The sequence below is a fragment of the Anabrus simplex genome, chromosome 7 (assembly GCF_040414725.1).
Source record: "Anabrus simplex isolate iqAnaSimp1 chromosome 7, ASM4041472v1, whole genome shotgun sequence".
In the NCBI taxonomy this organism is placed as follows: Eukaryota; Metazoa; Arthropoda; class Insecta; order Orthoptera; family Tettigoniidae; genus Anabrus; species Anabrus simplex.
Genome location: NC_090271.1, coordinates 152,591,158 through 152,606,947, shown reverse-complemented (window position 1 = coordinate 152,606,947; position 15,790 = coordinate 152,591,158). Strand labels below are relative to the sequence as shown.

General features: G+C 35.2%; 1 protein-coding gene across 1 annotated transcript in view; it reads right to left on the bottom strand.

Annotated features, from left to right (window-relative positions):
- Positions 1 to 893: 893 nt before the first annotated feature.
- LOC136877746 (cysteine-rich motor neuron 1 protein) overlaps positions 894 to 15,790 on the bottom strand; it is a 104,757-nt gene continuing 89,860 nt past the window's right edge. Inside the window, exon 13 of the mRNA XM_068228731.1 lies at positions 894 to 10,419. Within this exon, the coding sequence (XP_068084832.1) occupies positions 10,094 to 10,419 (326 nt within the window). The 3' untranslated portion in view covers positions 894 to 10,093. The remainder of the gene's footprint in view (positions 10,420 to 15,790) is intronic.

Sequence of the window (15,790 nt, the reverse complement as noted above, 5' to 3'; positions counted from 1 at the left end):
AATAGGTGGTTCCAATAAATTAAAGGTTTAACATTTAATAATAAAAAGCTCTGCTATAGACGCTCAAAGAGAGATCGGAGTACTTTGCCATCTAATAGACCTAAAGTAAAACAGAACATTGAAATTGATGAGCAGATGGCATCAAATTAAAATGCTTGCACATGACAGTTGAGACCATATTATTATTATTATTATTATTATTATTATTACCTGTATCATCAGAGATGCATCTTCAACTTTTCTCCTTCTAAGCAGAAACTTATCCATTTTGTTTGCCCAATAATAATAATAATAATAATAATAATAATAATAATAATAATAATAATAATAATAATAATACAAAATTCTAGAACAGAAGAATTAAAAGATATTCAAGAAAACTCCTAGCTGACCGATATGCATCCAAAAAACATTAGAAGAGAGACAGCTCCTCAATGGTATAATACCATCTAGGAAGGAAGAGCGGAGATAGAACGTGAAGACTATCTGTTAGTTCTGTTATGTCCAATAGAAGATTTAAAAAGCAACATCAGCGCAATAATGCATATAACACTAGTGTAATTAACAACATCAATACATGCCAGAACAGGGTCGAAATGGCATTACCTTTCCGATCCTGTAAAACAACAGATTGGTGAAGGCAAACTGTGCACATGCAAGACTGAGTATCCCACACTGTTGCTAATTTGAATGATGTTAATGTGACATGAAATGAAATGGTGTATGGCTTTTAGTGCCGGGAGTGTCCGAGGACAAATGTGACATGGGAACTCACTATGAAGGATTATGTGCCGTGAACAAAAAGATCAGAAACACTGAATGAAAGAATTTTTAAAATATGCAAGTTACTGTCCCTAAACGCAAGTTTCAGATTATAGTTCCCCAAAAAAGGATATCATAAATTGGAGGTTTATTTTTTAGCTTGTAATTACATAAATACAATACATATTCTATATACAGATAGACACTGCACCTTCTTTATTTATCACATTTTCCCTTCATTTTGTCAACATCCAATTATAATTTCAGATGGAAGTAAAGTTCTCTGATAAGTTTGGGAAGGCAAGGGGTTGGTCAGGATAACCTTTTTAGGAAATACACTTTTTGTATAATATTAAGTTTAGATGGATTTAACAATTCATTAAGTAGCTAATGTCCATATAATATAAATATGTCTATTTCAGTTTCTGGGGAAGCACAAATTAAACTACATGTACACAATTACATTGTAGAAAACCTCTGCCATATAATATCGATGGAGAAAAAAAAAAAGGAATTTACAAAATTTTCTCTAACTTGTATTAAAAAAATAAATATGGAAATTCCAAAGTCTTGTCATCACTGTTTTCTTTATAATATTTAGAGAGATCATACTTCTATAGTAGCCTATAAATGAGGTTTCACTACTGATATGATACATCTGATGGGTAACGGAGCATTTACATGTCATAATAGTAATCAAGTAGTACTTTAACTAATAATTGTATATTGTCCTTATATGTACACTATTATCACCAACATTAGGGATTTTAAAAAATAAAACAAGTGATGCAGACTTTGGCTTTCCAAACAAATATATTTGTTTCTTTATTTGTCTGTGCCCATCACATAATGCAATGCACCCCAGTTCAATGTATAGGCCTATGTTTATGTACAAAAACTGACAAGCAAATATAAATAGGAAACGAAAATCTACCTACGATGAAAAAATAAATATACTTACATATATGTATATATATATATATAATGAACCATCTATGATTAATGGAAAATCTGTCTGTACAGTGACACCCTAACAATATAATTTTAAAACCATAGTTTACATTTTAAGAGGGAAGGTTGATAGGAGGAGGCTGTATAATAATATATTTTAATATTCTCTCAGCATTTAAATCTGTTCTGATCTTTAATTTGATGATATGTTGAATGAATTTTTTTGCATTTTAGTGAATACATGTTTTCTTTTTTATATTTTTCAGGATGTGGTCATACGGAAGCATAGAGAAAAATGCCTTAATCAGAACACATATTAAGATCATTAATGTACCAATTGTGTCAAATTTATGAGATTCCACAAAGCATGGCTTTGTAAGAAAATTAAATGCCGGTGATTCATATTTAAAATTTCTTTCCTTAGCAAAATTATGAATCATGGTGTTTACAGTCAACTTAATACTTGTTAATGATCAAGCATTGGTTTGTATTTAAAAATTTAAGAAAATCTTTCTTTCTTATTAACAGTTACTTATACTGTACAGTAAACATTAAGGTAGTAAGAGACAAAGGAACTGATAATACACAGAAATTCACAAACAAGAGCATGTTACATAGTCATGATTCACCCTGCTTAAACATATTATATACAACCGAAGAGACTGACTATTTGTACACAGCGACTTAAACAACAGCTGCATTCTTTCAGATGGAAATGGAAGAGCAAAGTACTGTATTACATTCATTATTTAAAACTGGCTACTGAAAAACTGCAAATAGTTTTGATAAACAAATGTTTAAAGAAAGTCATATTTTAATGGAATTGAAGTTTATTAGAAAACATAGATACAGTAATAATAATAATAATAATAATAATACTAAAGTGTACTATTTCTGGATGAATTATGTAAATTTCAAACAGAAGCAACTTTTAAATACTAAAGGCTTGGAAGGCCCTATCTGTGATGCTTTATAGTGTTTCTTGCTGAATGTAACGTGATGTTTATTCCTTTTAGTACAACGAAAACTGAGTGGGCATGGTAGTAGGCTATAATTAAGAGTATTAATACATTATCATAAAATATTTATTAATGAAGGGAAGTAAAAGGTCTGCTTGAATTTTGGAAACTTTTCTTAAATATTAGCTTCACTTTCTTCCAAACGGACAGCTGAGGTTTATATCCCGATTGATTCTGAGTTGGAATATTTACCTGAAAAATCATGTAGCATCAGGAAGGATATCCAGTTCTAAACTCCCTGCCAAAACCAAAATTAGCCTGGGTAGCTCCAGTGACCCCAAAATTACCTGAGGTAAGCCGAAGAAAGATTTTTTGACTCTATGAAATTAATGAGCTGTAAGTTATGAAATGCTATGTATACACTGAATGTTTATGAAAATAAAACAGAAAATTTCTCCTACAAGAGTGAGACTTCCATAATTCTTTGGAAATTTTTTAGATAGGATAGGATTTCAAAATCAGTGTGTTTTATCCCCAGTCATTACAAACAGAAATTTTTGAAAAAGTTCCTTTCCAGTTGCTTCCCAAACAAACCTGTACATCAATATGGTGTACATAAACAGAAGGATGAAAAAAAAAAAAAAAAAAAAAAAAAAAAAAAAAAAAAAAAAAAAAAAAAAAAAAAAAGCACTGCATCAAACAGTTTAATGAATTTCACTAATTGGCATAAATTCTAACTGGGTGCATTATGCAGTTCGTTTTTGAAAACTACCCATATTTTGTATTTCCCACTAAACCGGTAACATAGTTGCAACACAGTTAAAGATTTCATCGAGTAATTAATTTTCTTTATTTTTAAGTTAATTTATCTAAATTAGAATATTTTTATATTGCATATTTACTATGAATGTAAGACAAGTTTTTAATATTAAATCCAGAATAATGAAACTCAAGCTTAACATAAATCTTCAGCATTCAGATATGTTGTGAATAGAATATTTCACTGAAAGAATGAATACAATTGTGAATGTCACTGTGAAACCAGATGGAAAAAGGCAGTCAGTAGAAAGTGTCCACACAATAAAAGTTAAGTCCCTTACTGACAAAATAGAAAAAAAAGTAAATATATTTTAATCATATAATAATTAGCGATATCTTAAATGAATAATCAACATTTATATATGTCAGCACAGCAACTACTTTCAAAGGAGACATTTAAAGCAGATGTTTGGAATTTTATATTATTATTGATCCATCCACTGAAAATGCTTGGAACAATAGTGTGTTGAAAAGTGGGAAACTCTAACATGGTTCATGCTTTATACATTTTAAATATATCTCTCTTCAATTAATATAAATGACTTGCTTTCCTATAAAACTGTGAAACTGTACCTTTTAAAACATGGAAGACCAAGTTTCCTATTACCCATCCTCTTCTTATACTAGAACATCAAATGCCACTTACAATATGTTTAAATTAATATTAATTCTTAGCAGGCGTCTAATAAGTAGACAGTCTAGAAAAAAGAAAGATACCCTATATTACTTTATGAAATGTTCCCTATAAAACAAAGAATTTTTATGATATAAGCTAAAATCCTGGTCATTAAGAATATTCCAAATACTGGTACTTTACATGAAATGAAAGTTTTTAGAATGAGAGTAACAAGAATGGAAAAAATTATTGAATGGGAGGGTACGAGAAGTGGCTGTGAATAAACTATTTTAAGACAAGATTTAGAAGTCCATTGTGGGATAACCATTTGAAAATAATAAAAGAGAAGATACTCAAAGTAGCAGCCAGATACAGGATAGAAGCAAAAAGATGCTAGGGATATTATTGCAGAAGAGAGTGCATTAAAATATGAAGGAACCAGAAAAGATGTGGAGCACAATGGAGAACAGGAGATGTTTGAAAGAACTGTGTTTCCAAAACATTTGGCAAGTGACAAAAGAATTCATACATAATGTAATTGTAGTGATGGATCTCATAATAGGTTGACTGGGTGCCACAACAACTCGTGCAAATAAAATTAACAAGATATCAAGAGAGTGCCAACAGGACAGAATTTCATGTCCTAGCATGTATGACAATCATTAGCAGATTGTAACATGTTCAGCTCATATTTTTATAAATTCATTAAATCTGTATGTGTGATGTTAGATTGTAAAATAAATCTCAAGTAGTTGACTGTGAATTTACATTACTGGTACCTTGTATAAAATGTATGCATATATATTACAGTAGCTTATAATGATTATAGGTCAGTAAGGGATCTACTCTGATATGTGGCAGCATCCTCAAGTAGACATCATTCACAACTTAAAACGCAGGGTAAACTAACGCCTTGGTTCACTAGTCATCTCACCTTCTTTCTTCACATATTAACAGACTTCACCAACTTTGACACAAACTCCATCACATATTTCCATACACACATATATAAATTAAATTATCAAGTTATTATAAAAGGTAATATATATAATTTCTTTTTAAACACTGAATTTTCTTCTAGTCTCTATACATATCCAAAATCTACAATCCTATCGTCTTCCGCAGTACACTTGTACATCTACATCACATAGGAAAACGTGTTATTTTCTCAGGTATAATGTTCTCATCTGGAGATCAGATCAGAATGTCTACTGCATTAGCTATGCTCTTCAAACACTAACACACACAATTTTTCTTCTTTGTTCTTTAGATGAGGGAAGTTATGGAAGAACAGACACACACACCCCTGGCTGCAGAATACCACAAAGTTTTTTTTTGTATTTTTCTTTGGCCTATGTGCAGGGTTTGCAATCGTTTCTCGAGCAATATTTTAAACATACAGTTCAAAATTAAAACACAAAATAATTCTGCTTTAATACCTGACAGCAATAAAATTATAAATATTACATGGCTAATTTCAATGAACCAGTTCAATCTTTACGTTAAAAATTTCAACCAGATATTTACAGATATATGTAATTATTTATGTAGTCAAAATCTAGAGTCAAAATATAATTCTTACAGACTGATGAAAAAGAAAACAAATGGATACTGCAGGTAGTTAGCAATACTTCATGAATCAACCAACAATAGAGAATTGGTAACAAGTCTCAAAATTATTCAGGCAAGGAATCCACCAACCAGGACATTCGGTACAGCCAATAATAAATAGCCTATATTTTTCCAGTAAATCTTGGTTCTTCTTCCCCAGAGTTTCATAAATACTCTTGACCCCAAGATTTTGAGGTTGCCTGGTAGATTTCAAACTCATACAATAATGAATTAAGGATTATTACTGATCCAAACTTTATGGTCCATTTCTTGGCACTAGACAGTTAGCAGTTAAATATTTTACAGCAAATTTGTGCTTATTCATTTCAATCACTATAAAAAATCCAAACTGATAACTGATGATGACAAAAACTAATATGTATTTAGCAAAAATGTTAGAAAGTACTGACTCTCATACTCTTTTATTAACTCGCAGCCTTATCACAGTTCTTTAATCTCCAAAAAGCCTTGGCCTAGCCGTAATAGAACACTACAGGATCTTCAAAGATGAGCAACTTTGGACATTGTCGTTCTAGGTAGGGTAACTGTATACTATGGGCTGACAAGAGGAAAGGATCATAACTATCAGTAAATTCTGTCTCATTTGGGGCACTAACTTTGTTACAAATTGACATATATGTCGTTAAACTCTGGAGGAAAATACATTACAAACTGACAAAATAATATTTGTAATCAGACACTAAGCTCCAATAAACAAACACTGTCCATAATGTATAATTTAGTTAGTGCTGAGAATATTTTATAAAAATTCCATTTAAAACCTGACAAGTGAAAATACTGTTTGATCCTTTGTACGTTTAGATACCTTTACATGAATTCTTGTCTTGGTGAGTGGGAGACATCATCCCCTTTCTTTTGAAGATTCTTTCTTCTTCATAGCTTTACAGATAAAATTAATCCTCTGCAACATGAACACCTTGGGTATCCTAACAACAACAATGACAGTTTGAATAGATTCAGCCAGATGCTTATGAAATCTATTTCACTTATATAAATTTCATTAACATAAACTTCAAGCAATTTCAATCAACAATGCCATATTGATAATAGGAAATACCTTATAATTATGGCTTTGTTGGAAGACTATAGGCTTAAAGTGAGCTGTTCAAAGACCAAATGTCTTCTCTGCACCTTTAAAGATCCCTTGGTTCTGGTGCTAGATATTTTTCTGAAGGCTCAACCACTACAAAAATGCGACCGCTTTAAGTACATTGGCCCCATTGGTGGAAAACCCCAGTGAATGTAATGAGGATGTAAATCTCAGATCAGTGTAGGTTGGCTGAGGTGGCAACAGAGCTCACAGGTGTTCTGCGACAAGAGGATGCTATCAAAACTGAAGTGTAAGCTCTTCCTAGCGGGGGGGGGGAGCTACACTCATCTACGCTTCAAAATGCTGGACATTCTGTGAACACCACAAGCATTGTATTAATGCCACTGAGATTAAGATGCTCCAGCACGAGTTTTGGAAAAGGATCACATCTGAAATGAATGCATCAGAAGCACACTTCATGTGAAGGAGGCAACTGTGAAGAAGTTTAGTCTAAAAGGGTAACATGGTCTGAGAAGTTGAATGAAAAGAAATAAAGACATGAAGCCAAACTAGCCCCTGACCTTCAACTAACCCATTGTATGAAGAGGAGCAAGGCCTAAAAACACCTGAGCCCAACAGATGATATAGGAAAGATTCTTCCTTTTCTTTTAATACTCCTTTGAAAATAGAAGTATTTACTAAAAATTTGAGAGCCTCTTCATAAGGGTTCCTCTTTTCACTAATACTCAAAAGTCTGCTGGTTTTTGAAAAATGTATAGCTTATAATGTATGCTGAATATGAACTGCAAATACAAACTCAAAACAAAGTATGAACCATGACTTATGATCACTAACAAAGAGTGCATGAATTTCTGAACACAGGCTTTAAGGAATGTATCAGTTATTTGGTTTTCTTCAGAGGTCATTTTTGAAGTTAGGGCATAAAGGAAACTGACATGACAGGCAAATGAATGCTGCTCGTATCACTTTTCTGCATGTCTTTCTATACAGTAAAACTAAAATGAAATTAAGACGATTCAACATACCATTAAATTATGAAAGGTAAGTGGAAGAAGAAAATTTACTAGCCATTAAAACTAACTTAAAAAATGTTATTGTCACATTTTTTTAAAATGTTTTCTGTTTTGAACACATGAATGAAGAGAAAAATTAATTTCTCCTGTGGAAGCATTTACAATGTACGGTAAGTGCAACTGGCATGCTAATAAAATAGGGCATCATATTATTTTTACTTTTTTTGCTAGTGGCTTTACATCGCACTGACACAGATAGGTCTTATGGCTACGACATCACATTATTATTATTGAGATAAAAGCTCAATGAACATTAGCGAAGTGCTATTTTTATCACTTCACTTTTCACAAATTGTTACACTGGAATTTTTAAGTACAGGTAAAATATTACTAGTTTTATACTCTAAAATTTAAAGGGCACATGTCATGAAGTACATGCAGAAAAGGAGGGAAAAGGGGGTCGCAATTATACTTTTGACTGTTTGAAACATCATTTTAAATTTGTAGTTCATAAACTATTAAAAATCATGCATACAGAAACTGCATTAGATTTTTCAGGGCTAAGTGGAACTTCATGAAGTCTCAACAAAACCATAGTGCTTACTATTTACAGAAAGGTGTGGGATTTAGTTTCTTGTACTTGTTAATATTTCAGTGGGAATTTCTAGAATATTGCCCATTCTTTTCTGCTGTTTGGTATGAATGGTAGCAATGATGATATTTTGTATACATGCACAAGAGATAGAAACTGAAACTCTACGTCCCATCACCGAAGTTGCTTTCTGTGCTGTCTACACCTGAATTAATAAGATACTTGTCCACCTCTCTAGTGTAACATTAGCACTATTAGCTGCTGTCCTTGGAGGCCCGGGTTCAATTCCTCGTACTGCCACAAATTTCAGATAAGCAGGAGGGCTGGTAGGTGGTTAAAATAAGGTACATGCAGTTCACCTCCAATGAGGATGTGCCCATAGCTGCACCACCTCAGGACAAGGACATGAATTTACGTTTGTACCAATATGCTCGACCTGAAGTTGACAAAAAGTCCACAGTACGATATCAAAATTTCATGCAGCAAGGAAATTCCTATGTTTATCATTCTAATGTTCTAATATACTTTAATGAAGGGAAATTAATTAGGTTATGAAACATAATTTTTCAATATTTTGGTAGTAAAGAACACAAATTAATCCCCTCAAAATTCCAAGAAAATAGTATCCAAAACAATTATTATGAAAATTTGTATAGCTGCTGTGATTTAATGCTTCCACGATACTTTTTAAACCAACTGCAGATAAGACTATAAAATATTCTATGGAACTGTAAGTCAATCTAATTCTTTCACTTATTTACATTAGGAAAATGTATAAAATAGCAAGCGTACAAACATCTTTAATCATGGCTAACACCATTTGTAATGAAAGAATAATAACAGTTCATGTACCTAATTAAATATTTAGGAATATAATTTTTGTGTACTTTCCTAATTTCCTGGGACTGTATTTTATATCAGTTATATTTTGGATCCGAAGGCATAACCATTCTACAAGTTCCAATGAAAATTCAACTTACACTAAAGAGAAAACAATTTATCATTGCTGATAATGAACACTGGCAGTGGCGTATAATTTTTGGAAATAATATTTTTCAGAGTGGTCTTAAAATCTTTCTTCTGGTCTTGAATTATGAAAATCACCCTTGAACAATATTATTTGCAACACACTACATTAAGTTGATATTATTTTCAAAATATTATCATTTAAAGCCTGAGTGTTGATGTATTCAAAAATGTTGTCAGAATTTCAGGGGGCTTTGTCCCAACAGTTTCTTACCGTAACTATGTTACTGAACACAGAAATAGTGTTCCATAGAAGTGTCTTTCAAGTTCTTGCGAGCCTGTGTTAGTAGAGAGCAGTGCATACCTGCAGTAGCCACGTACAGTACAACATTACTTTCAGTCATCAGTTCTTCAGGTTAGTATCATAATTTAAGTTTATACTTTGGCTTTTCTTTCTTGCTATTTTAAAAACAGTTTCTCTTCAGACTTTGGTTTCTCTTAACAACCAATTTATCTGACCACAAGGACCTGTAGTGCATTAAATATCACTTATTGTAGATAGCTAACTTAAGTTCCATTCCTCTTGTCTCTTCGTGGTCCTAATTTGAGGAACTAAACCCTCATTAAAAAAAAAGTTCTTCTCCCTAGTCTTATGCTCCTACTTGTACTAATAATTACGGATCACACTTGTATTCAGTCAGTCAGATACATACATTAGAGTTTAAGAGCAACCTACACAGGTGCTAATGCAGTTTTCTCTGTCGTGGCTCCAAATGAGGTGGATTTCAGCAGATCGAATTGCTGCGAATCATACGAAGGGACATATTTGTAATGGTATGGTTCACATTTAGCTTGTCGATCTTTGCTGGTATAACGGGGAGGTGGAAACGAGTCTTGATGAGGGTAGCTATTGTAGTTTGGAAACGATTTGTGAAGTTGCCGATTGCGATGACATAGCCACAACATGTATAGAGCCAGGCACAATATGACAAACATGAGAACGGCGATGATAGATGGGTACCCCCACTCTTCGAGAAGACGTCCGGTTTGATTTGAATCTGTTGGCAATAAGAAAAGAACAGTTTTATGCATTATACCAGATTATAAGAGAAACAAATGCTTTCAAAAAGAACATCTTTGTATACATTTATCTCTGTGTAGGATACTTAAGTACAATTTCTTAAAGTAAGCTTTTGATGAAAGAATTTTGTATTCCCAGCATATTCAGAAGTTCAGAATTTTACATGCAAGTTCACATATTTTAATAATGAAAAATTAAAACTGAAAAGAAAAACACCAAAAGCAGAGACCCAACATGCTGTGCAATGAAGATTATGAACAAACTCATTTGATGACGCGAGACTGAGGGCAAAAAACAATACCTATCACTATTTTCACTGGACACTGACCCTACTGTTAACCCTTAACTATGGACGTGCGGTCAACATGACCGCAATGGAAAAGTAAACACGTGCCACACCTCGCTTATCGCCCTGCCAGTATATTTGCTTGCAGTACCTTTCTATTTTAAGATGACCTCTCCACTGTATTTATCTTATCTGTCATAAATAACCGTGCAGCTGTGATAAGAAGCTGATGAGTTTCGTAGCGGCCTGGGTGACCGCACGTCCATGGTTTGAAGCAGTCTTCAGTTGATAGTGCTGTGTGTAGCAATGAGTCAGCGTGCAGGTACTTCGGTGAGTGTCCGAACATGTGATGTAAATTACAAAGGAACAATTACCGAGTGGTTTGAAGAAGACATGAGTGATGTGGACGATGGTGATAGTGAAATAGAGAGTGATCACAATACCGATACTGAGACTGAAGGAGAGGGAGAAGAAGATGAAAGTTCCACGCTACTGCCTGATGATTCACGTTCTAAGTGTTTTTATGGTAGAAATAGGTACAAATGGTCGTCTGCGGAACCTCCACAGAATGTGCATACACCTCGTCACAATATCGTGATTCACCTTCCCGGTTTGCGCCCTTCAGCTCGAGTTGGAAACAGTGTGGATCCTGTTACAGCATGGACACTAATATTTAGTGAAGAAATAGTGAACTTACTAGTGCGATGGACAAATGTGAAACTCAGTGCAATGAGAAGTAATTACCGAAAGTCTACCCGACCAGAATTACAAAATGTTGACGCAGTTGAAATGAAAGCTTTTCTAGGCCTTCTTATTTATTCGGCGGTTTTCAAATCTAACAAAGAGGACATCGCTTCAGTCTTCGCAGCTGACGGTACGGGCCGTGAAATATTTTGTGTTGTGATGTCAGGTACAAGGTTTTCCATTCTCCTGTGCAGCCTGCGTTGTGACAATCCTGAAGACAGAACACAGCGGAGAGAGACAGATCCTATTGCACCCATATCTGAGCTTCTGAATATGTTGATTCAGAACTCTCAAAGGTGTTACTCCATTGGCACAAATGCAACAGTAGATGAGATGCTAATTGGTTTCAGAGGTCGGTGTAAGTTCAGAATGTATATTCTGAACAAGCCTGAGAAATATGGAGTGAAATTGATGTGCCTAACCGATTCGAAAAATAGTTATTTGTACAATGCATATATTTATGCAGGGAAGGACACTGATGGAATAGGTCTTTCAAGGGAAGACAGAAAATTTTCAAAGCCAACTCAGGCAGTTCTTCGTTTATCGGAACCAATACAGGGGTTCACCTCAGTGGAGCTTGTTCAGGAGCTGAGGAAAAGGGGACTCACTTATGTTGGGACAGTAAGAAAGAACAAAAAGGAAATTCCAACTAACTTCTTGCCTTCCAAGCAGAGAAAGGTCGGTTCCTCTGTGTATGGCTTCACGAAAGACATAACTCTTCTCTCACACGTTCCGAAAAGAAACAAAGCTGTTTTGTTAGTATCCTCTATGCACCATGGGAAAGCAACTGATGCGGACACGGGGAAGGAAGAGATGATTCAGTTTTATAATTCTACGAAGTCTGGAGTAGATACTTTGGATCAGATGTCAGCCAACTACTGAACAGGTAGAAGAACAAGAAGGTGGCCGATGGCAGTCTTCTTCCATATCCCCCCGATATTGCAGCTGTGAATGCGAATATCTTGCATCAGTCCGATCGCAAGAGCCCCCAAATGATCAGGCAACATTTTACTGAAAGAACTTGCTGCTCAACTCACTAGGCCACACATGATAAGAAGATCAAATCCCAGGATCCCAAGAGATATTCGAGGCGCTTTCTCTAGAATTTTGAGCATCCCTGCGGAGCGTATCAACATTTCCGAGGAGAAGCTTGAAAAACGGATAACTTGTCTGTGCCCACCAGCAAAGAAGAGAAAAACATATTACAAGTGCTACATATGTGAAAAACCAGTATGCTTGGAGTGTACAAGGAAGATCTGCTTTGAATGTGTTGAGTGAGAGTAACATTGAGGGCCAAGTTCAGTGCTTGCAATTTCCACCCCAACAAGAGATTAGTCTAATGTGTCGTTAATTTTCAGTGCAGTGGTTATCAAACATCTTTAATACCCAAGTTAGGGTCAATTTTTGTTGATAGTGTAAAGGATATGTGTGTGTTTAAATGGAACAGTGTATTCTGAATAACGAAAATTGCTGCGACTGCAATCTGAAGGTATGAATGAGGGTTATACAAATTAACAAATGGAAAATATTTTTGTGGTTTTGGGTTCAATAAAGTGTAATTATTCAAATAAAAGCAGCTAGCAATTTATCTCATTAACCGTCCCTTCCGTAGTCAAATTAATTTTCATGCGGTCTCAGTGACCTCACGTCCATGTTGATGTCACTGAAAATGTACGTCAGTAGTTAAGGGTTAACAAACTAATGAGAAGATAGTTCAAATTGAAACTATAACTGCAGTTTTTAATACTTAAAAATACAATGTTATGCTGTTGTTAGCAGGATAAAGAAGACCTCTCTGGTTTAAGGGAATCAAAAATAAGTTAGGACTGCTATGGACATTTCATCCAAAGAATAGAATATAAGTTAGTTTTGTAAGAAAAATAGGGCGATTATCACAAAGTCTTAAATACTCAACTTTTAGAAGATCTTGGTAATTACGAAACCTGCTGTTGTCTATGTTCAAGCTATTGTCCTGTGTCCTGAGAGGTGAGTTGCCAACATTTCACTATCCTTCCAGTATACTCTGTTAAGGCTGATTGGCTAGTAGAGTGCTTAGATACATTTTTCATTAATTTAAATTTACTTATTATATAAAGGTCCCAATGAGCCTGATGCTTGAGGTAGGGACTCTCTTTTAACATTTTTACATATGGAGAGATACATTAAGTAATGCACATCATCAGGTTGAAAGATTAGAACATAAGCTACTTAATTAATCAGGAATACAACATGAAATTTTTACATGCAGTGAACTTATTATTTACAATATTTTACATTATGGTAAATTTAAACCATTATTATGATTCTAGATATGCCTTCCATATAAGTATTTTTACAGAATCCTTATTAGTGATTTTATATAGCTAGGTAGATTTTTATACAGGATGATACCCAAGGATAACAGGATTATTAGACCAAATTTTGTGGTAAGTTGAGATGGCCAACGATCCCCACCAGCGAGTAAAGGCAGCAGCATGTGACTGAACTCCTGCTCTCTTGCAAGTGTTGCAAGGGTTTTACAATGGAAGTTTCCACTCTGAAGACAAATAATCACAGCTGTGTTGCTAATAACTTCTTATTAGAATAGACATTAGTCCCTTTTTCAACCCTCCTGTGGGTGGCAGCAGTAGAATAACACCCATGGTATCCCCAGCCTCTTACAAGAGGCAACTATAAGGGACCCAAGGGGCTCTTAAATTAGGAGCGTGGGTTGGCGACCACGGGACCTGCTGGCATTGCTTCCACCTACTTGTGCCAGGCTCCTCACTTTCATCTATCCTATCCAACCTCCCTTGGTCAACTCTTGTTCTTTCTGACCCCGATGGTATTAGGTTGTGAATGCGAGGGATTCTTTCATTTTCACGCCCTTCATGGCCCAATGTTCTCCATTCCTGAACAGGTTCAGGTGTGAAGGTTGATGCTACTCCTGGTTGACTAAACCAAACAAGCTTCTTTATAAATCGACCTGGACTCTTATTGTCAGTGTTCAGAAACCTGTTTATACCTCTATTTTTCTCTCTGCTTAGTGCTATATAGAGGATGGTTGCCTAGTTCTATTTCCTTTTAAAACAATAATCACCATCACCACTCCCTTTTTCAGCACAAACAATTCACATGTGTTTTGTTTGCAGTTTAGAAGTCTTATAATATTTGTGAAGTACAAAGGGCATTAGGAAATTTTTGCAATGTGAGTGAACGCTTTAGACTTTTTCAAAATGATTTCCACCACACTCAATACACTTCACCATATGTCAAAACCAGTCACTGAACCAAATCTGCCACTTTTCTTCGGTTACATTTTCACACTCTCGACCCCATTCTGCCAGAAGCTCCTCCTTGGATGCAAAACGCTGCCCTTTCAGCTTCATCTTCACTTCTGGTAAGAGTGTGAAGTCACATAGGGTAAGATCAGGACTCAATGGAGGGTGATCAAGCACAGTCAACCCTGATCTAGCAAAAAAATCCATTGTTACATTAGCACGATGTGCTGGAGCATTGCCATGATGCAAGAGCCAATTGTTGAGCCGTGACCTTGGACGGAGCTGCTTGAGAGCCTGAATTACCTGAGGCAGACAAGTCTCACTGTACCACTTCGCAGTAACTGTCCTTTGTGTTTCTAGCACAACCCAAGTCAGGATGCCCCGTTTAGTCAAGAATACTGCAATCATCCTTTTCTTCACTGACCTTGACTTTCGCACAGTTACAGGAATACCCTCATCTTCAAACAGCCACACCTTTTTCTAGGATTTTGTTGAGACATCGTAATAATAAAGCCAAGTTTCATCACCTGTAAGGATGCTATTGACGTTACGCAAAGTCCCATTTTCAAACTGTTTTTTGGCACCATTTCACTCAATGTGCCTGTTGTTCCTCTGAAAGTGAATGGGGCACTCAAAGGGAACAAACCTTTCTAACATGGAGATGGTCATGTAGAATTGAATGAATAGCTGGTGCAGAGATGTGGAGGGTCTCTTCTACCTGCCGATATGTCAACCTCCTCTCTTGCTGCTACATTTTCCTCACAGCTTCAATGTTTTCCTCAGTCACTGATTCAGACGGTCGCCCAGAACTAGGATCGTCTTCAACCCCCAAATTTCCCCTCTGGAACTCTTTGTACGAGCCGAAAATTGTTGTCCGATGTGGACAGCCTTTCCCCAGCACAGGAGTCTTTTCCTCCAGGCACTTGTCAACAGTTAATCCATGAGCAAAATTGTAGCGAATAATTGCGCGATATTCACCTTTAGACCACAATGACATTTTAACTTACTTTCAATCCCACTGCTTGGTAACAACTGGTGTGAAGGTCATGCCTTGCTGT